Below are 27,033 nucleotides of genomic sequence, written 5' to 3' on the forward strand. Positions count from 1 at the left end.
CTGAACACCGATATCTCACAGGATCCCACACTGAACACCGATATCTCACAGGATCCCACACTGAACACCGATATCTCACAGGATCCCACACTGAACACCGATATCTCACAGGATCCCACACTGAACACCGATATCTCACAGGATCCCACACTGAACACCGATATCTCACAGGGTGCCACACTGAACACCGATACCTCACAGCATCCCACACTGAACACCGATATCTCACAGGGTCCCACACTGAACACCGATATCCTACAGGATCGCACACTGAACACCGATATCTCACAGGATCCCATACTGAACACCGATATCCTACTGGATCCCACACTGAACACCGATATCTCATAGGATCCCACACTGAACACCGATATCCTACTGGATCCCACACTGAAAACCGATATCTCACAGGGTCGCACACTGAACACCGATATCTCACAGGATCCCACACTGAACACCGATATCCTAGTGGATCCCACACTGAACACCGATATCTCACAGGGTCGCACACTGAACACCGATATCTCACAGGATCCCACACTGAACAGAGAAATCTCACAGGGTGCCACACTGAATACCGATACCTCACAGGGTCGCACACTGAACACCGATATCTCACAGGAGCCCACACTGAACACCGATATCCCACACTACACGCTGATGTAACACAGGGTCCCACACTATATGCCGATATTGCACCGGTTGCACCACTGCATGCCGATATCCCACAGGGTCCCATACTGAACACTGATATCCCACTGTGTCCCACACTGAACATCGATATCCCACAGGTTCCCACGCTACATGCCAATATCCTATAGGGTCCCACACTGAATGCCAATATCCCACAGGCTCCCACAGCGCATGCAGATATCCCACAGCTTCCCACACCACTTGCCAATATCTCAAAGGCTCCCACCTCGCATGCTGATATCCCACAGGCTCCCACATCGCATGCCGATATCCCACAGGCTCCCACATCGCATGCCGATATCCCACAGACTCCCACATCACATACCGATATTCCACAGGTTCCCACATCGCATGCCAATATCCCACAGCTTCCCACACTGCTTGCCAATATCCCACAATCTCCCACACCACAGGGTGATATCCCAAAGGTTCCCACACCACTCGTCAATATCCCGCAGGTTCGCACACTACACGCTGATATCCCACAGGGTCTCACACTGCTGAGAAGTGCTTGTGTGTGAATACCAGATACCCCCAAAAAAGGATAGGCTTTTGGCACTTGGTGAGGCATGACGACTCTGGTAAGGTTAGCTGGGCCCCTGTAGATCTTGTGTCCAAACATGAGTCAGTGTGCTCATGAGAAGGTGGGAGAAGGATATTGAGATCAGTAACCCAATTAAACTGTTGGCCAGAAGCAGACTGTAGGGCCACCCTCAAAATACAAATGGAGAATTCGAAGCGTGTATGCCATCAAAGGATCGATAGATCAACCCCTACCGGTGAAAATGAGCTTCCTCCAAAGAACGTCACTCTGTACCAAGTGGCCACGAGTGCCCACTGGGTGGTGAATTCCTCAAGTTCCGGAAAGTACCTCCTGATATCGTCAGTCGCACTCTGAAGTATGGCAGGGTCTTTAGTCTCCCTGAAGAAGACGTCACCAGCCCGTCGGTTGTCCACATCTGCCCAGAACACTGCCACCACTCGCCGGTCATTAGAGATTGGAAATGCGACTGGAGTAAATTGGGAAACTTCCTTCAGGAATGATATAATACCATTATTATTCACCTAGTGGGAAGAAAAATTATGATGTTTAGCTTCCTGGAAAAAGTGGGGGGACGTGATCAGAAATGCTCAGCTACTTTCACAGCATGTTACATCACCAACTTTATTGGTAACATCCTCCAAGGAGGAGGCCTAATGCTCCTTCAACTCTAAATGCTGCTTCTTCAGATATCTCTTTAAACAAGTAGCCCTCTGATCTGCTCCTTAGTACAACTCATGACTGCAGCAAATTTACCACAAATATCCTCACTAGTTTCCTTCAGCACCCAAGGCAAATGTTGCTTGGCCCAGGGGACTTCTTAATGTTGAGCCCCTCCTCCTTACTGTTACATATTCCTTATACTAAATAACTGAATAATGAACTGAAGAATCAAATTGGTCCCCCTTTTTGTCTTGCAAATTTCTGAAAGGTGGTAATAAAGGCCAGGATTTCATGAGTCCTGCGGCATTCCCGACGACAGAACCATAAGTTAGCGTAACTTCTGCTTCAGCCAGGTTTCCCCTATTCCAATGCAATTTCATGCGTAAATAAAGTGTGTAGCAACAGGCAAGGGGGGCATGTGGGATTTGACGGCAGGGACGGTCTTTCACTGGTGGAACCCAATGTCACTGGGCCAAGCACCAAGATTTCACAGATATAAAGCATTCTGTGCTTGCAGCTTCAAGGATCAGAAACCTTCCTTTCATGTAAGTATCTGAATAAGAGCCTGAAATCAAGCTTGAAAGCAATCCAAAATGTTTTTGCCTCCCTTAATCTTGGTAATGCAGCACCAACTTCACATGATGTACTTTATCTCTGCGGCCACACAAAAGCATATGTCAGCCAGCAGGCAATGCACCATCCCACAGTTCAGTGATATCTCCCTGCAGGTTCTCTTCCAGGCTGTCAGGGAAAGGCAGGAGGTCCTCTTCCCTGTAGATGGAGTGTGAAGACCCTCCCACCTCACCAAGGTGGCCTGGATGGAGGTAGCAGAGGAGGTCTCGAACCGTGGCGGACCTGGGTTCAGTGTCACAAGTTTATCAATGACATGCTCAGAGCGACAAGGGTAAGTGGTCTTGGCGAAGCTGTTTCATTTCTTGTCACCCTGGCTCTATCTCTTTTAGACAGAGGGCAAACAAGGCATGCACTGGATTGCGTGAGCAGCCTTGGTGACATACTCGAAATGATTGTGTGCAAAGTTGATGATTGGCATTGTTGATGTGCTTAGGTGTGTCGTGCGAAAGTCAGACCTGAATGAGTGATGTTGATGCATGTTTACAATGGTTGTGATTCTTAAAAAAAATTCTCATTCCATCTGTACTGTCTCCTGTAGGACAAACGCACCCATAACCAATACAAGCGAGCCAATACAGGAAAAGGTGTCAGTGAAATTTGAGTCCTGACACCGGCTGTAGAGAAGGCTGCACAAATAGAGAGAGAGGAGAGATGCAGGGTAATATTAGATGGTGAGGTAGGATCCTCATGGCGTAAGGATCAAGAGTCATCCTCAGTTTTGCGGACATGCTTGCACACCCACTAAAAGTATCTGAACTCATGCAAAGCTGATGCTTAATGTGCCTCTGTTTGTGTCTCCACTGTAGGTGCCCACACTCCAGTGTCTGGAAGCCATGAGGCCCAAGACTCCTCCTCTGGGGAGGAAGCCCCAGAGGTTGCACCCGTCACCTGCTTCTTTTTCCATCTCCACAAGCGCAGATACATCTAGACAATCCACGGGGGTTTAAGATTTTTTTTTTCTTCATTCATGGGATGTGGGCATCACTGGCTATGCCAGCATTTATTGCCCATCCCTAATTGCCCTTGAGAAGGTAGTGGTGAGCTGCCTTCTTGAACCGCTGCAGTCCATGTGAGGTAGGTACACCCACAGTGCTGTTAGAAAGGGAGTTCCAGGATTTTGACCCAGCGACAGTGAAGGAATGGCGATATAGTTCCAATTCAGGATGGTGTGTGACTTGGAGGGGAACTTGCAGGTGGTGGTGTTCCCATGTATTTGCTGCTCTTGTCCTTCGAGGTGGTAGAGGACGCGGGTTTGGAAGGTGCTAAGGAGCCTTGGTGCGTTGCTGCAGTGCATCTTGTAGATGGTACACACTGCTACCACTGTGCGTCGGTGGTGGAGGGAGTGAATGTTTGTGGATGGTGTGCCAATCAAGTGGGCTGCTTTGTCCTGAATGAGGTCGAGCTGCTCGAGTGCTGTTGGAGCTGCACCCATCCAGGCAAGTGGAGAGTATTCCATGACACTCCTGACTTGTGCCTTGTCGATGGTGGACGGGCTTTGGGGAGTCAGGAGGTGAATTACTCGCTGCAGGATTCCTAGCCTCTGACCTGCTCTTGTAGCCACGGTATTTATATGGCTACTCCAGTTCAGTTTCTGGTCAATGGTATCCCCTCGGATGTTGATAGTGGGGGATTCAGCAATGGTAATGCCATTGAATGTCAAGGGGAGATGGTTAGATTCTCTCTTGTTGGCGATGGTCATTGCCTGGCACTTGTGTGGCGCGAATGTTACTTGCCACATATCAGCCCAAGCCTGGATATTGTCCAGGTCTTGCTGCATTTCTACACGGACTGCTTCAGTATCTGAGGAGTCGCGAATGGTGCTGAACATTGTGCAATCATCAGCGAACATCCCCACTTCTGACCTTATGATTGAAGGAAGGTCATTGATGAAGCAGCTAAAGATGGTTGGGCCTAGGACACTACCCTGAGGAACTCCTGCAGTGATGTCCTGGAGCTCAGATTATAATCTGGGTCACGACACAGACACGTACCAGCAGCTGAGGGAGCATGTGCCAGCTGGGTCCCCTGACAATCAGAGGACTCTTGGGGACCAGGCCCCTACTTGGCCCCACACTCATGATGATCCTCCGTTTGTTGCAATGAGAAGTCTGCTGGATGTGTAGCAAAGGCATGTGGAAAATATGTCGGAGAGGCCTGAGGTCATGCATGACTTTGCACGTGCCAGGGAGGAATCTATGAAGCCATGAGGTCTACCATGTCCCAGGCGTTTAAGCGTTTAGCTCCCTCAATCGAGTTTAGTGGGTTCCGTGACGAGTCTGGTTGAGTATTTGAGCAATATGCAATCTGATCTGCATTCCATCATTGTTGCCATGGGCTCCATACAGCAGAATCTAAGCGAGAGGGCGATGAGGAACCTGGACCTCCCTCCAGGTGTTCCTTCCCCTTAAGGAGACAGGCAGATGTCATCATGCAGGTGAAGGAGCAGCGTGTGCCAGCTGCCCTGGGGCCTTCCTGTCATCCTCCCTCCCCCCCACCCCCGACATTGACCCCCTTATCTCCAGCAGGCAAGTACACGGGTGTTACTCACGCACCAGTACTGCAGACCCCCAGTCGGATGGAGCCATCAAGGCCCCGTTCCTCCAGAGGACGCCGCCACGGTCATCCACAACAACAGGGCCGCGCACTGAGCAGACTGTCTCCACCTCAGCTGCTAATGTCTGGGTTGCACCTAGACGTAATGGACATAAAGCGAAAAATGAAAAAGGTTTGAGCGCGTAGGTGGCATGGGTGTTGTAAATAGTGTGCAACTAGTCACTAATTTGCAATGTATCTTTATTTACTTTAACAGTTCATGCACTCTCGTAAATCTCTTGCTTGGTTTCAGATGAAAACAAAAGATGTTTATTGGACGCCTATGGCAGGAACACAATGATACTTGCAAAGCATCTCAGAAAATGTCCAGTGTCCATTTTTCATTGCTATTTGAGCCTTCAGTCTTCAATGATGGCTATTTTCCAATTGACGATTATAAACTTTTTCCAATACGGTCATGCCTTACATTTGTGTTTCTGCAGTTGTAAGTTAATGGTGCTGGCAATGGTGTATAGTTGCATCATTCGTAGCCCATAGAAGATTTCAACAGCTAATCACATGAAAGTGCAGGAATGCTTTGTTAAGATTGCAGTAATGAATAAGACCTCAGGCGTATGTGAATATCTTTGGGAAATTTCTATGTTTCTCTTCCCACCTCTCCTTGATGATGTGGCTTATTGTTGGCTGAAACATGCATAAATGAGATTCTCCCTGATGTCCCTTGCATGTCTCACCATGGCCCTCATATCGATGATGACATCGTTGTCATTTTTGCCCTCCTCCTCACCCTCTGCATAGTCTTCCTCATCTGAGAAGGACTAGTGTTCCTCCTACTGCAGACTGTTGCTGCATCTAATTGCGAGGTTGTGCAAGGCACAGCAGACAACAATTATTTATGACATCCTTTGTGGTGCATATTGAACAACCCCTCCAGACCAGTCGAGGCAGCGGAATCGCATTTTCAGTATGCCAATGGTGTGTTCAATGATGGCTCTGGTGGATGCGTGAGCAGCATTGTACCTCTCTTCAGCAGCACTTTGGGAATGATGTACGGGTGTCATCAACCATGTACAAAGGGGGTAACCCTTGTTACTCAGGATCCAGCTGTCTACTTCGGCTGGTTCATCAGAAACTACTGGCGGTTGGGAATTCCTCAAAATATATGAGTTGTGACAGCTCCCTGGGAAACATGCACAAACATGCATGATTTTTCTCCTGTAGTTGCAAACCAGTTTAAAGAGTGGAAGCTTTGCGATTGACAAAGACAGCAGGCTGGTCCCAGGGAGCTCTAATGGCCACATGAGTAGAGTCGATCACCCCTTGCATTATAGGGAACCCAGCGATGGTGCCAAAGGCCGCAGACCTTGCTGCCTGGCTGTCCTCGTCTACAGGTACGTAGATGAAATCATTGGCATGTCGAAAAAGGGCACCAGTCAGCTCTTTGATGCACCTGTGGGTCCTAGACCGTGAGATGCCACATATGTCACCCGTGGATCCCTGGAAGGACCTGCTAGCAAATAAACTGAGTGCAGCAGTCACCTTGAGGGCAACTGGCATGGGATTTCCATCCTGCTGCAGGTCATGCCGCAGAATCCTACATATTTCTGTGACCATGTCACATGACATCCTTAGGCGTCTCTGTCATTGCCTTTCTGACATTTGAAGGTAATTTGTCCTTGTCCTGAGGATGCAATGATAATCCAGTGCCCATCTTGATAAGGCCATTCCTGGTTGTTATCATTCAGTCATCCTCACCTTCCTGTTCTGCTTGTTGCTGGCGCTCAGGCATCATAAATTGATGGAAAAGAGCCCTCCTTCGTCTCTTCCTTTGCTCTTCTCCCCATGGTACTAGACAAGTTAGGTGTATGAGACCTATGTCGCTGTGGCATTTCTCAACAATAAATAAGCCGAGCGTGGCGATTCAGCTGTCTGTTGGCAGTAAACGAAAACACAAGGCAATGAGCAATTCCATTATATCTGCCTTCAAATTACTGCCAGTTACAAGACACACCCACTGTCGTTTGTCTTCTCCAACTCTCCTTGCAATCCTTGAGTGACCATGTGGTTCCCATTATTATTGGAGAAAATGATGCATGTGGAATTCAGGGCAAGTCTCCCCACCTTCCAACCTCCTCCTGCAACCTTCCAGCTTGAAACCATCACCCTTGATACAACCACTGTTACCATTACCCTTCCCTCCATCACAATGCACAGTGTAATCGTGAAGGTATTCATGCCATCCCTCCCCCATTCCTACTCCCATTACTATCGACATGCCGATTCTGACCCCTGATCCTCCTCAAATCGACCTGACCATTGTTGACGAGTCCCGTTCCCCTCCCTATGAAGTTGTCGAATACCCAACCATTAGTACTGAACTACCCCACTACAGAAGCCATTTGCCCCCAAAGACTGTGACCATTCCCTCTACTAGCCAGTACCCTCAGTTCGCCCCACAGATCCCCAACATTGACAACACTCATCCCTCTTTGTTAAATACCTCACACAGTAATGCTCTAATCCATCCACCACCCCTGCAACCGACAACATGCAGCTTCAGCATCGACAGCAACCATTTCACACCCTGGGTGCTCCACGCTACCCTCCCCTGCTCCTCCATGCACCTGCTCACCCACTCTTCCCTCCCCAAGTACCCTCCCCTCTCCTCCATGCACCTGATCACCCCACCCTTCCTTCCCTGAGTACCCTCCCCTGCTCCTCCATGTAAATCCCCCCATGCCTTCGCCGCCACCTCCTGAGAAGAATCATCCTTGCTGGTGTCAAGCCTGAAGGCAAAAATCCATTTCAATGCTGCCGTTCGTTTTGCGGATGAGTTATAGAGAAAAGCACAGACCTGAGAATCAACTGCACAAATCCGACTGCCGCACATCACAATGAAACAATTGTGAACTGGGTGGCATGGGAATAGCACTCGCTGTTCATTTAATCTGGCAGGTAGGCCTGAATTGTAACTATGTGTCGGATAATAAGTATTCATTGCATGTAAATAAATGTAAAGCTGCAATCCACCACCGTGCTGGTGGAACTCCAGAATGCCACAAACACGCCACCAATTTTATTTCTCCAAAATATGCTGCTGTCGGGAATCCGAAAAAACACTTCCCGCCTATTGAATCACCCAGCACACCATCCGATCCGCTCTTGCACAGACCATAAAATTCAACCCAAACCATCTAATCAGCAAACTTATTTTAACAATGGCGAGCTGCTATTTGTCTAATGTGACAAAGTCATTTGAGGCTACCTGGAAAGAGCTAGTGACAAAGAAAAGTCAGGGCACTGGTCTCTTTCATTACAATCGATCAATGCTGGTGGAAGTGGGCTACAGGACTTCAGCTGATAGCTAACATAACTTTACATCAGCCACCGGGGCACATGATGAGCAGGAGAATTTAACCAAGACTTTTTAAGTTCGTAAACCTGGTGGACTGAGTACTGATATACAGAAAACAAACATCTTTTCTGATGACTTACTCTAAGAGCTTTCAATCTAGAATCTTCTATATCTTCACCATCCCCCAATTCATAGTACCATCCTCACCACTTATAATTGGCATGTTGGTGTTACTGTGATTTCCCTGGTGGATAGTAAAATCAAAAAGCAAAGTAAATAACATATTAAAAGAAAGGAAATCACTGTTTAGCAACCACCTCTCGTAATTGCTAGGATCTCATCACTGAGGAAAGCACTATGGAATATTGGAATTTTGAGTAGTGGGGAGGTGGTGGCATAGTGGTAATGTCACTGAACTAGTAATCCAGAGGCCTAGGCTAATAACCTTGGGCACCAATTCAATTCCCACCATGGCACCACAGCATTCAATTAATTACTAAAAAAAATCTGGAATTGAAAGCTAGTCTCAGTAATGGCACCATGAAACTATTTTTGGGACCTTGCTATGTGTAAATTGTCTGCCGCATTTCCTGCATCACAACAGTGACTACACTTTAAAATTACTTCTTTGGCTGTAAAGTGCTTTGGACATCCTGTGGTCAAGAAAGGCGCTATATAAATGTAAGTCTTTCTTTCCTTGAAGACATGACTTTGTCTGAAATCAGTAGAGCTTTTTAAATAAGTAAGTACAGGGTAAGTACCTGCTGAAGTCCCGAAACAGCAATATGTTATAAGCATTGCCTTTGTAACTAATTCCACAGTGAAGGAAAACTGCTGGTGCCATTTATCCAATATAGGTGACTGTCCATGCTAAGCGGGTACAATTTAAGTGATAGGTACTATACAGCAATAGAGACATTTCCATTGGGAAATCCATTGCCACAGTTCAGAAATGTACTTTCTTGAAAACTCACAATACCGGTCAGGAAAAGTCTTCGCATAAGTTTCAGAGCAAGAATGACCTCTTACTGTGCAGGCCAAATATTGGGAAGCTTCAGTCAGGAAAGCCAAGGTGTCCTCCTCACAGTAGTATTCGGCTTAAGAATGTTGCTGTGTTGCGCATGCTACCACATATTTGGAGTGGTCTTTAGGGAGGTATTTGCAGTAACTGAAGTGAGGTCAGTAGGCTTGGCCAAGGGCTATGTTAACATGTGGCAGGGAAGGTCCAGTAGGCAGTACAGCAAGTTGGTGGGTTCTCAGCAGGAGAATCTTTGTACAACCTGTTTGGGGCAGTTTTGCAATGGTAAAGCATACTGCACCATTTTAGGGTTTCAGCACCCCAAATCTGAACCAAATCCAGGTAATAAGAAGCAACACTAGTCCACAACAACAACAATAACAACTTGTATTTCTATAGTGCCTTTACCATAGTAAAGGATCCCAAGGCACTTCACAGGAGCATTATGAAAACAAAATTTGATATCCAGCCAGATAAGGAGATATTAAGGCAGATGACCAAAAGCTTGATCAAAGAGGTAGGTTTTAAGGAAGGTCTAGAAAGGGAAAGAGAGGAAGAAAGGTGGAGAGGTTTAGGGAGGGAATTCCAGAGCTTAGGACCCAGGCAGCTGAAGGCACGGGCAACAATTGTGGAGCAGTTAAAATCTGGGATGTTCAATCATTAATATGAGTGTTCAAGGAGACTCTAGGGCTCAGTGTGTGATGCTAAAGGAAACAGCAACTTTAGGCGTCAGTACAAAGCAGAATTAAATTGTTTAATGAATTTAAGTTCAGCACAGTGAACGGGCGGCACAGTGGCGCAGTGGTTAGCACCGCAGCCTCACAGCTCCAGCGACTCGGGTTCAATTCTGGGTACTGCCTGCGCGGAGTTTGCACGTTCTCCCTGTGAACCGCGTGGGTTTTCGCCGGGTGCTCCGGTTTTCTCCCACAGCCAAAGACTTGCAGGTTGATAGGTAAATTGGACATTATAAATTGCCCCTAGTGTAGGTAGGTGGTAGGGGAATATAGGGAAGGTGGGGTTGTGGTAGGAATATGGGATTAGTGTAGGATTAGTATAAATGGGTGGTTGTTGGTCGGCACAGACTCGGTGGGCCGAAGGGCCTGTTTCAGTGCTGTATCTCTAAATAAAATAAAAGTTTTGGGAGAATTACATCTTAATTTAGTTTGTGATCCTTTCATACTGTAGTTCATTTCTCACCAATAACACAAGGCAGTCCGGTCTCATCAACATGACTGAACTAGAACTGCCTAGGCCCCAGAGCTGAGCTGCCATTTTGACTGAACAGCTTCCTCTGTGGGTGGCCTCTGTATTTCTTCAGAGTTCTGCAATAAAGCCAAAGCGAGAGGTACACACAGGTCAGGTTTCTCCTCAACAATGATAGAGGGGGGGGGGGGGGGGGGGAGAAAACAAATTCAGAAAAACATCTGGAATTCCTCTTATCAACAGCCATTTCTTTAGTTACAGCACCTTCATTTCAGCATGGGGAGCTGGCTCAGATGGTGAGCAATGGACAAGTTGAAGTCAATCTCCTGGAGAGAGGTAGTACATGCACCACTGGGTGCATCATTGGCGAGATTAACAAAGTGATGCTGAGAAAAAGACACTACTTTCTAAGATCTGTTTTGCTGCTCTTGGACTGGCTTCCTAATCAGAGTTCAGGCCTGTGTGGTGAGGACTGGAAACTGGAGTGGGGAAGAGTGGCTTTCACTCAAAGTGATACTGTGACCTCTAAATTGTTCTAGTAGAATCCTTCATTACTTTAGTAGATCTATCAGTGTAAGTGCAGCATTGAAACTTACTATAGTTGTCAGCGCACACGTCACCGTGGCAAATATCTAGAGTGGGAAAATAACCTTTCACTGATCAGTATTTCAGTCTATTCCGCATGGGAGGACGGAGTTTGCTGAATTCTTGGTCTCTAGTCTCTCTGAATCAGGTCATCCCAGCATAAGGAATCATTCCGACCATAGGGGGCAGTTAAAAAGAATCTCAGAATTTGCCAAATAACTTTGCAGCCAATGAAGAACTTTTGAAGTGTAGTCACTGTTGTAATATAAGAAATGTGGCAGCCAATTTGCACACAGCAAGGTCCAACAGACAGCAATGTGATCATAACAACGGCAATGTCCTGTCTTTATTACACTGGGAATTGACCTACAACCACCAGATGGCATTGCAACACCAGGGCTGCTTATTGTGCACCGAACCACCAACCCAGAGTCAGCGTGGGGTTAAGCAAACTGGTCAAACTAGCAGCTAGTTCCAAACACAGAGGGAACAGTCAGCCCAGGAACTACAAATGAGTTGGGCTAAGTATATAAGTGAACACGTTCTCTCTGAATGGCGTTGAAAAAGCTAAGGGTGAAATTGAAATAGATTAAGGCGTTTTAGTAGATGCTCTATACTCAACATGACAAATCAATGTAGCGCAATCCACAAAGCAAGGTGAACTTTGTAGCACAAAACAGGATAATACAACTCAGAGATGCCCAGTGTTGTGGGTGAACAGAACCTTGACTGCTGTGGCCAGTAGTGGCCACTGAGACATGAAGGGAGACATTCAAGTGCTAGGGGCAGCACAGAGAAGAGGTACAAGGCTGTTCCAGTGCCCAATATCTGATTTACAGGGAAAAGGCAGGAGAAATTTAGATTTATCAACCTGGAAGAGGGCATTGCAGAAATAGAAAAAGATAAATCCTAAGCGACTTCAAACTAAGCTGTGGCAGTGGGACAAGGGACACAGGGTTCAACTAATACGGGGGGGGAACGCGGGACTCAACTAATACGGGGGGGGAACGCGGGACTCAACTAATACGGGGGGGGAACGCGGGACTCAACTAATACGGGGGGAACGCGGGACTCAACTAATACGGGGGGAACGCGGGACTCAACTAATACGGGGGGAACGCGGGACTCAACTAATACGGGGGGAACGCGGGACTCAACTAATACGGGGGGAACGCGGGACTCAACTAATACGGGGGGGAACGCGGGACTCAACTAATACGGGGGGAACGCGGGACTCAACTAATACGGGGGGGAACGCGGGACTCAACTAATACGGGGGGGAACGCGGGACTCAACTAATACGGGGGGGAACGCGGGACTCAACTAATACGGGGGGGAACGCGGGACTCAACTAATACGGGGGGGAACGCGGGACTCAACTAATACGGGGGGAACGCGGGACTCAACTAATACGGGGGGAACGCGGGACTCAACTAATACGGGGGGAGGCCACAGGGCTCAACTAATATGGGGGGGGGGTGCCCACAGAGCTCAACTAATACAGGGGGGGGGGGACACAGGGCTCAACTAATATGGGCTCAACTAATACAGGGGGACACAGGACTCAACTCATACAGGGGGAACACAGGGCTCAACTAATACAGTGGGGCACAGGATTCAACTCGTCGTCATCGTTGGCTGTCCCTCGATTCGAGGATGACATCTATTCAAGGTCGCAGTTTTCTGCCATGTGCCTTCACGTGACTGAACAAGCCGATTCTCGGCCTGCAGATCTTTGGACACATGAAGCAGTACGTCCCACAAGGTAGTGGGGTCTGGAGTGCAGGATTTGCTTCCTTTTCTTTCCTTCTCTGCTGTAGCTCTGCCTCATCATTAAGGCGTCTGGACTCAAAGCATGATGCAGCTTGATGGACAAGTTGTCGCTATTTTGAACAATTGGTAGCAGGCGCCTCTCAGTCATCATTGTCAATGCTGACACACTTCAAAGAGAGCTTCTGAGTATCTTTGAAGCATTTTCTTTGTCCTCCCCTGGAATGCTGGCCATTTGACATTTGAGTAAACAGGACCTGGTGGGGGAGAAGGTTTTCAGCCATCCAGACACAGTGTCCAGACCACTGAAGTGTGTTTTTCAGGAGTTTTGCCTGAATGCTTGTGGAACCAACTTCAAGAAGGACACTAGCATTTGTTCCCATTGAATCCGGAGGATGTGGTGGAGGCACTGCTGATGGAATTTCTCGAGCGCTCTTATGTGTCGCTGATACACAGTCCAGGTCTCACTGCCGTACAGGAGTGTGGTGACAACAGCTGCTCTGTACACTAGGACTTTTTTTGACTTCTGGAGGTCTTTGTTGTCAAACACCTGCAGCAGTAGTTCGTAGAAGGCTGAGCTGGCGCAGCCGATCCGGTGTTGGATCTCCTCATCAATGGTGGCCTTTTGAGAGAGGTTTCTGCCAAGGTATGGGAAGTGCTCAACATATTCCAAAGTCACTGCTTCAAAATATGTGGGAGGTGGAATATTTGGTTGACCAGGTGTGGGTCGATACACGTGGTTTGCTTTGGCAACATTCAAGGACAGGCCGAGTCTCTTCGATGCAGAATTGAAGAGATCAAGAGTGGCTTGCAAATCTGGTGCAGAGTGGGCAACGACACTGCAGTCATCTGCAAACTGTAGATCATGTATGTCTACGGTGGTCAGTTTAGTTTTGGAACGGAGGTGACTGAGGTTAAAGAGTTTTCCATCTAGGTGGTATTTAATACTCACACCAGAGGGCAGCGGATCTTTGATGAGGTGAATAGCCACTGTCAGGTAGATTGTAAATAGTATGGGGGTGATCACACAGCCTTGCTTGACCCCTGTCTGGATTTTGAAGGTGTCTGTTTCAGATCTCTCACTCAGGACAGTCACAGTCATATCATCATGGAGCAATTGCAGGATTGTGATGAAGTTTCTCGGACATTCAAATCTTTGGAGCACAATCCACAGAGCCTCGTGATTTACTGAGTCAAATGCTTTGGTCAGGTCAATGAATGCAATGAAGAGTTACTGGTGTTGTTCTTGACGTTTTTCTTGGATTTGTCTGGCAACAAAGACCATGTCAGAGGTTCCTCTGGAAGGTCTGAAGCCACACTGTGTCTCTGGGAGGATTTCCTCAGCCACAGGAAGCAGGCAATTCAGGAGAATGCGTGTCGGGATTTTCCCTGCTATGGACAAGAGGGAAATAACTCGATAGTTTCCACAGCATGATTTATCTCCCTTCTTGAAGATAGTTACAATTGTCGTATTTCTGAAGTCGGGGGGGGGGGGGGGGGTGGAGGGGGAGGAGCGAGTGTGGGGGGAGTGCGGGGGGAAGCTCTTTTTCCTCCCAAATCCCTAAGGTGAGTGCATGGAGTCTTGATGTGAGGAAAAGCCCATGAGCTTTGAAGATCTCAGCTGGAATACCATTGGGACCGCAGGCTTTGTTGTTTTGCATCTGTTTTATTGCTTCTTGCAGCTCTTCCATCGATGGTGGCTTACCCATGGACTCTACCACAGGGGGACGGCTTGGAAAGTATCAGCTGCCACTGTAGATTCACGGTTAAAGAGTTCTTGAAAATGTTCTATCCAGCATTGGATGGCATTGTCATCCTTAAGACGAGAGACACCATCCTGTGAGTGAAGGGGATTTTGTCCATTTGACCTTGGTCCATAGATAGCCCTGGTGGCTTCAAGAAAACTACACATGTCATGGTGGTCAGCATATTGCTGGATCTCTCGGGGCCTTCTCTTCCCACCACTTGTCCTTTATCTTCCGGATTTGTCTTTGAGCTGTTGGAATGCTGCCTTCTTGAATTGCGACCTTGGGTTGTTCTGCCAGACAATGAAGGCTGCTCGTTTTTGTTCCAGGAGGTCACATATTTCAGCATTGTTCTCATTGAACCAGTCGTGATGACAATGCTCGAGCCCAATGTTCTGGACACAGGAGTCTAGCTGACTTTATTTGTTCCCACTGTTCTGAAATCGAGTTGGATGCATGAAGATTTTCCAGATTAATTGTGAACTGCATTTGGAATTCTTCTTCGGTCGGGCTGCTTTAGGGCTGAGACATTGATCTTCTTCTTCTTTGACATTTGGGTCTTGCGAGGCCTTGGTGCCATGTGAATGATCATCACCTATCGAACAAGTCGAAGATCTGTTCAGCAGGCATCAGTTCCCCGCATGAATCTAGTGATACACTTAGATCTTTGACTCGAACAATGATATAACCCAGGAGGTGCCAGTGCTTTGAACTGGGATGCCTCCATGTGGTTTTGTATTTGCCCTCCTGACAGAAGAAGATGCTTGTTATAACGAGGCCATGCTGAGTACACTTTGTCGGCAGGAAGACACTATTTGCATTGGCTTTTCCCACCCCGTTTTTCCCATTGGTTCCTCTCCAGACATCGGAGTCATGGCCAACCCTGGCAGTAAAGTCCCCCAGAAGGATGATCTCTTCTTTTGGGATGGCAGTGAAGACTTCATCAAGGTCAGAATAGAACTTTTCCTTAACAGCTTTATCAAAGTCGGGGCATAAGCACTGATGATGGTGGCATAGTGATTACAGCTGAGCTGTGGGTTAAGTGTCATAAGTCTTTCATTTATGTGGTTGGGGAGTTCTGGTAGTGCATCCAAGATCCTATTCTGGTTGGCGAAACCAACTCCGCGAACCTGAGGGTCGTTGATAGCCTTTTCTTTCTAGTAGAAGGTTTTCTTCCTGCTTGCTCCTTCAGCATCTCCCCACAAAAAGGCGAGTCTCTTTGAGGGTGGCGATGTCAATTTGGAGTCTTGATAGCTCACGTGATACGATTGCAGTTTTTCTTTCCGGACGGTCACTCTTGTGATTATCCATCAGTGTTCTGACATTCAAAGCTGCAAAATTTAAAGTTTTGTTTCTTTGACCATGAAGATGGTGATCCCGCAGGGTGTGGTTCCCCAGCCAGGAGAAAGTGGGACAGCCTATTTTTTAGGGTTCCTTTTCTAGCTCCCTCCCCATTTGGGATGAGCAGAGGGTATCCTGAAGAGGACAGCTCAGTCACAGATACTGCTGCACAAAGACACCTCTGTCCCAACACAGGGGTCCAATGACTTTCGATCTGTCCCGTGTGCAGGCTCTTGACTAGGGCCTCCAGGTTCACAGCCCTGTCCCCGTCACCAATTCTCCAACGCCACAGGACTTGGTAAATGGACCCTGTTAGAAACCTGTGCATGACTTTAATATGGGGACCTTGGGGCACCGTCATTGTCCACACTATCTTGATAGGTTGGTGGTTAGATTTCAGTGACATATTGGACCACGATGACTGGGACCACCTTGCCACTGCAGCCTTCTTCCACCTTTGCAGCCAGTGAGAAGCACATCTTCCTTTGCCTTTTCTGCTGTTGAGGACTTTTTGGATCGCACTCTGTCTGGCATCTCCCCCGACCTTGCCACCATGGGTGGTCCTACCAGGAGCAAGCAGCTCCTGATGGCATCACTCGAGTAATGGTCGGGGCACGCAAGCCTCTCCAACACATCAAGATAGCGATGCACTGAGGGAGGGTAGAAATAATACAGGGGGAAGACAGGGTTCAACTAATACAGTGGGGGGGATACAGGGTTTAAATAATACAGGGGGGGACACAGGGGACAACTAAAAGGGTGGGGTACACAGGGCTCAACTAATACAGTGGGGGACACAGGGTTCAACTAATACTGGGGAGATGCAGGGCTCAATTGATACAGGGGTTGCATAGGGTTCAACTAAAACGGGGGGCGGACACAGGATTCAACTAACACTGGGGACACGGTTCAACTAATGCAGGGGTCACATAGGGTTCAACTAATACAGTGGGAGGGGAGACACAGGGCTCAACTAATACAGGGGTCACATTGGGTTCAACTAATACGGGGGGGCAGGGTACAACTGATGCAATGGGACATTTTGATTGCATTTCCTCAAAGAATTGCTATTATTTACACAACAGCTGGATGCTATGATGATTCTGGTGGTGAAGGAAGGGAATGGGGACTGTGGTGGATTTTGGACAGAGGATCTAAAATAGTCTGGATCTATTCTGTGATGTAACAAAATCACCAGAACATCTGTGGTTACCTTTCTTTGGAAGTAAGTTAAGAAAGAATCTAACTTTGAAGATCTTAATGTTAAAGGGACACTACCTGACCAGGATAATAATTAGATTCCTACATTCTGTTCCCCATTGAAGGGATCGTCACTTCTCTCCTGAAGGCACAAACCCTCATTGGAAATTGGCTACAAATTGTCATCAGTCTTCCCATGCATTGTTCATGTGTGAGGCTAAACAAGCTCTCTGATCACCAACTGTGTCTGCACTGGATCTGCACATGCACTCTAACACAGATACACACCAGATAGTGATCAGACATGAGAACCTTGGCTGATTCCGCCTCCCCCCCAAAAAAAATCCAAGGGTACTGAGGCAAACTGCAATGTCATTGCTGCTTGGATCAGGGAACTGCTTTTCAATAAATCAGTGGAATCTCTGGAAGAAAAGAGAAGCATGACAGGGTGCGAAAAGAAGATTTAAAGATGTCACTGTCCAGTCAGTGCTGACAACTGAACTTTGATGAAGGAACAGAAGCAGATGCTGGATTCTCTTGGAAGACATTGCTGAAGAAGATTGGTGGGCATCAGCACAGAGGATATTGCCAGCTACTCTGATATAATGTGAAGCAATGGCACAGTGTATGCCACCTGGCTGGAAATTCAGTCGGGGGAGGAAGAGGAACAATGGAACCCAGCTAGGGAAAAAAAACACTGAAGATCAGCACAGGAGTAGGAATAACAGGGCCTGGCTGGAAAAGGCCACTTTGATACCTGAAGCTGAGATGGTGCAACAGTTAATGGGAAGAATGCCAACAACTACCTCAGCAGGCAATGAGAGGAAAGAGTTTGACAGTGTGGCCTCTGGTTAATCTGCTTGTGACATTGTCTGAAGTGCACAACAGTGTGACTGGGATTGCAACTAGATCACAAATCATGTCCAATCCTAATATTTTGTTACCACAATGCAACTGTGCTCAATAAAGATATTATCCACATCGCCTAGAAGTTAAATATAGCTCAGTTCACCATTAATCTGTGCCAACATCACCAACATTTGCAATACTCTTCTCACAGTGTCAGTATCTCAGCACTCAGCTTACTATGGTCATCCTCCGATAGACTGCCCCCACAGGTAACCAAAAGGAGTAGGAATGCACAGATCACCCTGTAAAGGAATCTGTCCATTACTCAATAAGCAATTTCACTCATTGCTCTGTTGACTAGAAATCACCCCTGCCCCAATGAATAAATATTTTCCCCAAACTAATAACTTCCTGCACCCATCAACCAATATCCCTGGCCGGAATTTTACATTGGGCGGGAGGCCAAGCCTCCGCCGGGTCTGGGGAGCCATGCTGGGATTTTCGCTCCCCAGGCCCTTAATTGGCCTTGGGCGGGACCTGAGACCAGAAGTCCCGCCTAATGGAGCTGCCGGCCAACTAGCAGGCTGGCAGCTCTCAGTCCCATCAACAGCCACTAGGAGCAGTGGCCACTTCTGGGACTACGCACAGCTATTGGAGGCAAGAGGGTCGACGGTCCCAGAACCAAGGTGAGTTTATGGGGTCTCACCAGGGACAATCGGCTGGGCCCCAGTGAAGTAAGTGGGGGGCTGGGGGGTCGCTTAGGAGTGGGGTAGGGAAGAGTGTTGTCCAGTGGGGGCAGTTGGACCATGGGGGGGTGGGCCTCTCTGGGGCACAGGGTGCCCGATCATGAGAGTCCCCTCCCCCCCAGCCCACAAGAAGGCCTCCAGGTTTTACCTAGTGGCACTCTGGGTGCCTTTGCCACCCGTCTGCCGCTGGTAAAATACCAGTGCTGGCAGGAGGAAGCCCTTATGTGGCAGTTAATTGGCCACTTAAGGGCATTGTGTGGCTTGGGGCAGGCAGGCCATTTCTCGCTGCCGCCCCACATAAAATTGTAGTGGGGATGGGAAGGCATTGGGAAATGCACCCCGCTCCACTTCCCACTCAATTTTATGTCCCCAATCCGCCACCAGCCCACTCGTGTGGGGGCCATAAATTCTGGCCCCTGTTTCTCTAAGCTACTATTCCCCTTCATTCATCCACTTTTCTGCCATTGGCCAGATTCCTGCCACCAGTGACCAGATTCCTGGTCTTCCTTGACCATATTTCCTGCCAGCATTAACCAGATATGAACAAAAGTAAACCATTTAGCTCCTGGAGCCTGTTCTACTATTTTCTAAGATCATGCTGAACTGTGACCTACCTCCCGGCCTACTTTGACCAAATCCCCTATTAACCAGAGCCCCTGCAACCACTGGCCAGCACCTCTTCATAAACATCAAAGTGAAAGCACCAAACAGCCAGGAAGACCTGTCATTTTGAGAGTGACTGTCACTGTGGAAACTCTGCAGGAAATTAAAGTGATCAGTAAAGGGTTAACACTGTTGAACCAAGCTCGATATGTAGTAACTCCAATCCCCTGCTGCAGCCAAGAAAAGCTTCCCTTATATATGTTAATTCCTTGCTTGTAAAAACACATCTCAAAAACACTTCAAACATGTGCAGGAAGGAGAAAGAGGGAAGGATTGGACCTGGGCCAAGACACACCGAGCACTGCAGGACACTGAACAAGGAGGGGTAGTGACAGGACACCTTTAGAGTCAAGCTACTGCTCCCTTATCCCAGACCAGAAAACAACCACTTCCTTCCATCAGTGAGTTTTTATTTTCTGACCATTTTTACCTGTTGCTCATCCTGGACCCCTGTCTACCTGGCCTAACCTCTGCTTCAACACGATGTTACAACTCTGCTGGTCAAGCTGAGGGAACAGCTACCATGAGCATCCCAGTGTCTGCTGTGGCTTTAGTGCCAGCTGTGGCTCAATTGGTAGCACTCTCACCTCTGAGTCATAAGTTTGTGGGTTCAAGTTCCACTCCACAGCTTTCAGCATGAAAAACTAGGCTGACACTTCAGCGCTATACTGAGGGAGTGCTGCACTGCTGGAGGTGCTGTCTTTTGGATACGATGTTAACCCGAGGCTCCATCTGGCCTTTCAAGTGGACATAAAAGATTCCATAGCACTGTTTTGAAGAACAGCAGGGGATTCATCCTTGGTGCCCTGCCCAGTATTTATCCCTCAATCAACATCACTAAAAACAGATTATCCAGTCATCATTACATTGCTGTCTGGGGGAGCTTGCTGTGTGCAAATTGGCTGCTGCGATTCCAACATTACAACAGCGACTACACTTCAAAAGTACTTCATTGGCTGTAAAGTGCTTTGGGGCATCTTGAGGTTATGAAAGATACTAGATAAACGTAATCCTTTCTTTTCTCTTTCTGTCAGACAGTGTCACTGCCTTATGGTCTTGACTGTAGGAGTGAGTACACATACCAAATTAAAATGAGAGTTGCAAGGTTCAAGAAGGCTGCTCACCATCACCTTCTCAAGAGCAATTGGGGGTGGGCAACAAATGCTGGCCTAGCCAGTGACGCCCACATTTCATGAGTGAATAAAAGAAATAAGGTGCATTCTAACAGGCAGCAAAGTTACAGGATTCAACAGAACACTGAGGGAGGAGTTACTGAGTGATAGTGTGAGGAAGCTGCATTATCCGTAGAGATACAATCAGTAACACAGTGTGTTTCGGAGACTCGTTACTCAGTGACATTGTATGGGAGCTGGATTAACATCAGTACAGATTATAGTCAGAAATGTAATGTACTTGGGAGGGATTACTGAGAGACAGAGTAAGAGACCTGGATTAACATCAATGGAGACAGTCAGTAACACAGTGTTAGAGGGAGTGGTTACTGAGTGACAGTATATCTGTTACTCAGGAGTTAGATCTATGAACTTTGGTGATCTCCCACTCGTTTACAAACAACCTTACAGAACATTCTCACTGTGGAGTGTACCAGCCAATGCCTTGCCAATTTATTCAGTTGGCAACTGCAAACATGAAGCACTTAAACCCTGTAAAAGCAGGAGGAATGCAACATCCACTTAATGCATTTAAAAGTGAATCTAGAACGAGGAAGAAAGGAATAGAAGGATTTCTTGATGGAGTTGGATGAAGTATGGTGGGAGGAGGCTCATGTGGAGCACAAACTGCGTTGACTAGTTGGGCCAACTGGACAGTTTCTGAGCTATACACTCGAAGTAACACCTGTTTACTGAGCAAAACTTCGATAGGATTTAGCTGCGTGGTCAATTTTCTCGATGTATAACTGGGAAATGTGCATGCACCAGTTTGAGACACTGATGTGTCTCGCTGTTTAACCAGGATAGCTGATAGGCCCCTGTGCGACACATGGATATTTCCTACACTGTATGAAGGCATTAGCTGACAGGAACAGTGTGAAACACTGACACATTGCTGCACTGTATAAACAGGATAACTGAGTGGTACTGGGATGAAATACTGACACGTGTCGCACTGTGTAAATAGGATAGCATGTAAGTATCAGTGTGAAACCCTGTTTTGATAGGATAACAGTCTGCTAGTCTGTTGAACACAGAAGGCGCCACTCATAGTTCCGACTATATGCTCTGTCGGTGAGCACTGCTGAGATTGTAACTGGCCTAGACATTGTTTGTGCCAACCAACCTTAACAAATTTGAGGAAGGTTACATCCCCAGAGTAGAGCCTGTGACTCACTAGCTGACCTCATTGTCATTTAGTCCCTCTCCAGATGATTCAATTTCACCTCCCAGATTCTTCCATTAACACATCTCCTGCGGCTTTGCAGAATGCCTCAGTTTGCTGACCCATCCCACAGAAAGCGGATCCTTTTCTCCACTAATTAGAAACAAATTGTCATCTTTCATTTATCAGCTGGTGGTTGAGATACACAGTGCTGAACATCACAGTTGTAACAATAAAATAACCTGATTTTTTTCCTACAATATGTAATGAACTTAAGAACAGTCAGAGATTTGCTCCGCACAAGCGTACAACTCTGCTGCTGACCTTTTACCCCAATTCACATTATACAAAACTGTCAGGGGCAGGCAGCATGCATATCCTATATGGTGAATAAAAAAGCAGCATTAATAGTAACACTAGCTGACTAAGGGCTTCAGACAATTAGTAAATGAGAGGAGAGCTGGGTGCTGTGTCTAGTTTCAGAACTGCCTGCTCTGTCATAGCCACTGCAGTATTGTCATAGTGATAGTTGTAGTGGAGCTAGCAGAGCCATGTGTGTTAGGGTGCGGCACACACATCTAAGTAGATGGGTCGTTTTTAGCACCAAGATTAGCAATGGCAAATGAATAGGACTGAACTCACAGTGGACACAATCATGTAGACTAGAGAGTGAGGAAGACAGAGAGAAAAAGACAGAAAGAGAGTCAGATAGAGAGAGAGAGAGACAGACTGGGACAGCCAGAGAGAGAGAGAAAAAGACAGAGAGCTAAAGACATTGTGTAAGAGAGTTGGAAAGAGAGTGAAAGAGTGAGAGAGCATGTACATGTATGAGTGAGAGGAACATTCACACAAAATTCTGCTCCTACTGATTTGTAGATTCTCACAGATGCATCGTTCCAATCTTTTAGTATAGGCTCCATCCATCTGTTCATCCATCCATCTAGCACTATAGCTTCCTGATGTCTCAGTTAGTAACTGAACTGAGGCTGCTGGTTGGACATCTGGTCTCTGCGGAGTTATTCAGTCTCAGCTGAGGTGGCACATAGGGATAATACATTCACCCTCAGTGCCTCTGGGCTGGGATAGGAGGAAGAGGAAGGGAGAAATCAATCGAGGTTCCTGCTCATCCCTGTCTAGTACCTCCTACTGAGGTGTGTGATGCCAGCAACCCCTTCTTCTCCCCCCAACCCCATCCCCCATGCCTCACTCCTACCCGCCTACAATCTGTCTGAAAGCAGCCACTTAGCCATGGGCAGTGATGCCCACCTATCTGGAGACAGCACCCTAAGGAAAGGCACAGGAAAAACCTGGAGCAGGAAAAATAATTCTTGCAGGGTGTCACAGTCTCCAGTTAACTACACACATCTTTCACTTAGGAAAACTTCAAGCAGGCTGATTAGTCTTGGTCAGTAGATTATTTAGCAACTGAGACTGTGTTCTGAAGGTGCCCTATTGCACTCAGAAACTACTCGATATCTTCCTGTGCCACATGGCAGCAGAGTAAACCATGGCACTGCACGCCTTGATCTGTTAGTGCGAACAGCACCGGCCAGCACTGGCATGGAGTAAACACAACTCTCCTCCGCTTCCCAACCACAAAACCACACCAAAGGCAAAGCCGGAATGGACAAATCCATTGACAGCTCGATGAGAAAACAACCACACATCTGTTCTGAGCAGATTGGACATGGGCTCTTGGCAGAAGATCTGCTCCCCAAGCTGCAACAGCTGGGAGACTGCACAGCACATGTCAAAGAACTGCTCATTAATGTTTTTTGTGCATTTTTTTTCCATTGGAGAAGAGTTTCTGTTTACATTTCACTGAAACCGTAGGTCAGGAGAAACAAGCAACTTTCAATGTTATTTTTTGAGTGAAAACACAGGCTGCTGGCTCGTGTGGTTACACCATATTTCAGCATCAGAGTGCTGCCTTTCTCCTAAATCGGTCCCTCTTGTCCAGACTAAATCACTGGTCTCCAAACATTGTGCTTTCTCCTTGAGCTGGCAGGATACGGTGGCCAGGCTCTGGTCTTCTTCAAAAAGGACAAACTTGCATTTATATAGCGCCTTTCATGACCTCAGGGCGTCCCAAAGCACTTTACAGTCAATGAAGTGCGTTAAGTGTAGTCAGTGTTGTAATGTAGAAAATGTGGCAGTCAATTTATGCACAACAAATTCTCACAAAGTACAATGAGATCAATGACTAGATAATCTGTTTTAATGAAGTAGGCAGAGGGATAAATGTTGGTTAGGACACTGGGGAGAACTTGTCTGCTCTTCTCTGAAATAGTGCCACTGGATTTTTTTACATCCACTTGAGACAACAGACAGGACCTTAGTTTGATGTTTCATCCAAAAGACAGTACCTCTAACAGTGCAGCACTCCCTCAGTACAGCATTGGAGTGTCAGCCTAGATTAGATGTTTGAGTCTGTGGAGTGGGACTTGAAACCAAGATATTCTGGGTCAGATGCGAGAGTGCTCCCACTGAGCCAGGGCTGACTTATGAGTTACAGAGGTTATGGAAAAGCATTTAAAGCACTGGGCAAACATGTATTCAATTTTAGTCAAATCACTGAAGAGGGTGCAGAGAAGCCAGGAAAACTGATTCTAAAGTAAAGTGAATGAGTTTTAAGAAAAGGTTATTAGAGGAACATAAACTTTACAATGTAGAAGGAATTTGCAGCAGTGGAGACCTCCGTTGGTGTGAAATCCACTCTTTAATTCAAAGTTATTACGTTTCTGATAATTTGAAGTCATTTTTGCACTATAAAATGAATCCTGCAATAATTTGAATTCAGCAGTTTTCTATTTAGAGATGTAGGCTGCGTATATAAAATACAAATAGTATTTGGGATAAACACAGATGATCACTTCAAAGTAAACAAAGATAATAGGACCAAAATAGAAATTAGGGAAAAGTTGATTTAAAACAGACATCAGGAAAACTTGCTTCATTCAAAGAGTGAGAAATAACTGAAACAATGTGCCTTTGCATTGTTCAAAATGCAGTTGGATGCTATGAGGTGTAAGTTAGGGTATGGCAGGGAAGAGCTTTTACAGGCTGAATGGCCTTTTCACATTCCTCATTTGTTTCATGATCTTGGGCTAGCATCCCCTCAACAGTCAATAGGCGCTGAAGCCACCTGGACTCGCATCAAATATTTATTGCTGCACAGCCACCACATCCTGTCCAACCAGCTAAACATTGGCACTGGCTCACCATGTTGCTACAAGGGAAGGTGTGCCAGAAAGTGAAGAAACTTTGGGAACGATTCAATACCCAGTTCCAATGTGAACAAAATTCAATCAATATTCCCAACAACCAGGATTGATCTCAAGACATCCTTATACTTGATGGTCGGTAACTCATTGCTAAAGCCAGATTTGGAATATGGAGTGGCGTTTTGCTCAATGGCATTAATGTGTTGGCAAAGGTTCCGAGAAGGGCAATAAGGATGCCTTCGGCAATGAAAACTCAAAAACTGAGGAAAAGAAAAATTACACGATCTACATCTTTCAAACACTAGAAGATATGGAATACGGGAGAGCTAATAATTATTTAATGTATTCTGTGGCTGGACTAGAAGAGACAAATACCAAAAATTGCACGTTTCTAACCAGACTAGAGTTTAACTCTTTTTACAAAATGGAGCAGATTCTAGCATAATCATACTGCTATTTGGGTGAAATACTTCATGAAGGAACATAAATTTGGTTAAGAATGATAAACGTGGAAGTAGTTGATGTGGTAACAGATAGTTTGCACTGATGCCCATGGGATACAGTGGCTCCTGGGCTGCTGGTATCCTATGGAACACAATGATTCCTGTGCTGCTGGAACCTTACAGATCAGGTATGAAAGGACACACCTCCAATTTTTGACTCGAATAAGGCGGCTTTAACCTTTTCTTTTTAAATAGGTCACCCCATTTACCCCCGTTTAACGTGCTCAAAGAATATTTTTTTTAGCTATTTAGGTGTCAACCTTGGCTCAGTTGGTAGCAATCTTCTCTTGATATCAGAAGGTTGTGGGTTCAAATCCAGTCCAGGAAATCAACACATAATCTGAGATAGGCACCAGGGAAACAGGATTAATATAAAAGCAAAATACTGCAGATGCTGGAAATCTGAAATAAAAACAGAAAGTGCTGGAAATACTCAGCAGGTCTGGAATCATCTGAAGAAATAAGCAGAGCTGATGTTTCAGGTCTGTGACCTTTCATCAGCACTGGCAAAGATTAGAAATGTAATAGGTTTTAAGCAAGGGAAGCAGTGGTGGGGAGAAAAAGAACAAAAGGGAAGGTGTGTGATGGAGCAGAGGGCAGGAGATTAACTGACAAGGTCATAGGACAAAGGCAAAGGGAATGTGCTAATGATGTGATGAAAGACTATTAGTGCAGAGAAAGTGTTAACGATAGAATAATGAGCAGCTATGTCCAAAAGCACAAATGTGAAAAACCAAGTTTAAGGCAGGCACATAGGTACAGGGTGGTACATGCTTGCCATTTCAATTCACCACCCTGCTCCCATGCCCACATTTCTGTCCTTGTTCTGCTGCAATGGTCCAGTGAATGTCAATGCAAGCTCAAGGAACAGCACCTCATTTTCCGGTTAGGCATTCTACAGCCTTCTGGACTGAACATTGAGTTCAATAATTTCAGAGCATGACTGGCCCTTTTTATTATTATTTTATTTTATCAATTTTTAACCATGTGCCTGCCTTAAACTTGATTTTTCATCTTTGTGCTTTTGGACAGAGCTGTTCATTATTCTATCGTTAACACTTTCTCTGCACTAATGCTTTGTCTTTCAGCATACCATTAGCACACTCCCTTTGCCCCATGACCTAGTCAGTTAATCTCCCATGCCCTCTGCCCCATCTCACACGTTTCCTTTTGTTCTTTTTCCCACCCCCACCTCCGCTTCACTTGCTTAAAAACTATTACATTTCTAACCTTTGCCAGTTCTGATGAACGGTCACAGACCTGAAACGTCAACTCTGTTTCTATCTCCACGGATGCTGCCTGACCTGCTGAGTATTTCCAGCACTTTCTGTTTTTATTAGGGAAACAGGATTGGTGGATTTGCAAGGTCAAAGCCAGCACAAAGAGAAAAGTAAAATGTTTCAAATAAATT

General features: G+C 46.5%; 1 protein-coding gene across 6 annotated transcripts in view; it reads right to left on the reverse strand.

Moving 5' to 3' along the window:
* The window catches only part of sned1 (sushi, nidogen and EGF-like domains 1), a 236,062-nt gene that overhangs the window by 132,247 nt on the left and 76,782 nt on the right, over positions 1-27,033 (reverse strand). For all 6 annotated transcript variants that reach the window (XM_068041845.1, XM_068041846.1, XM_068041844.1 and 3 more), the window contains exon 2: positions 1,471-1,758. In XM_068041845.1, the coding sequence (XP_067897946.1) occupies positions 1,471-1,758 (288 nt within the window). The remainder of the gene's footprint in view (positions 1-1,470; positions 1,759-27,033) is intronic.

This window comes from Heterodontus francisci, chromosome 11 (genome assembly GCF_036365525.1).
Source record: "Heterodontus francisci isolate sHetFra1 chromosome 11, sHetFra1.hap1, whole genome shotgun sequence".
NCBI lineage: Eukaryota > Metazoa > Chordata > Chondrichthyes > Heterodontiformes > Heterodontidae > Heterodontus > Heterodontus francisci.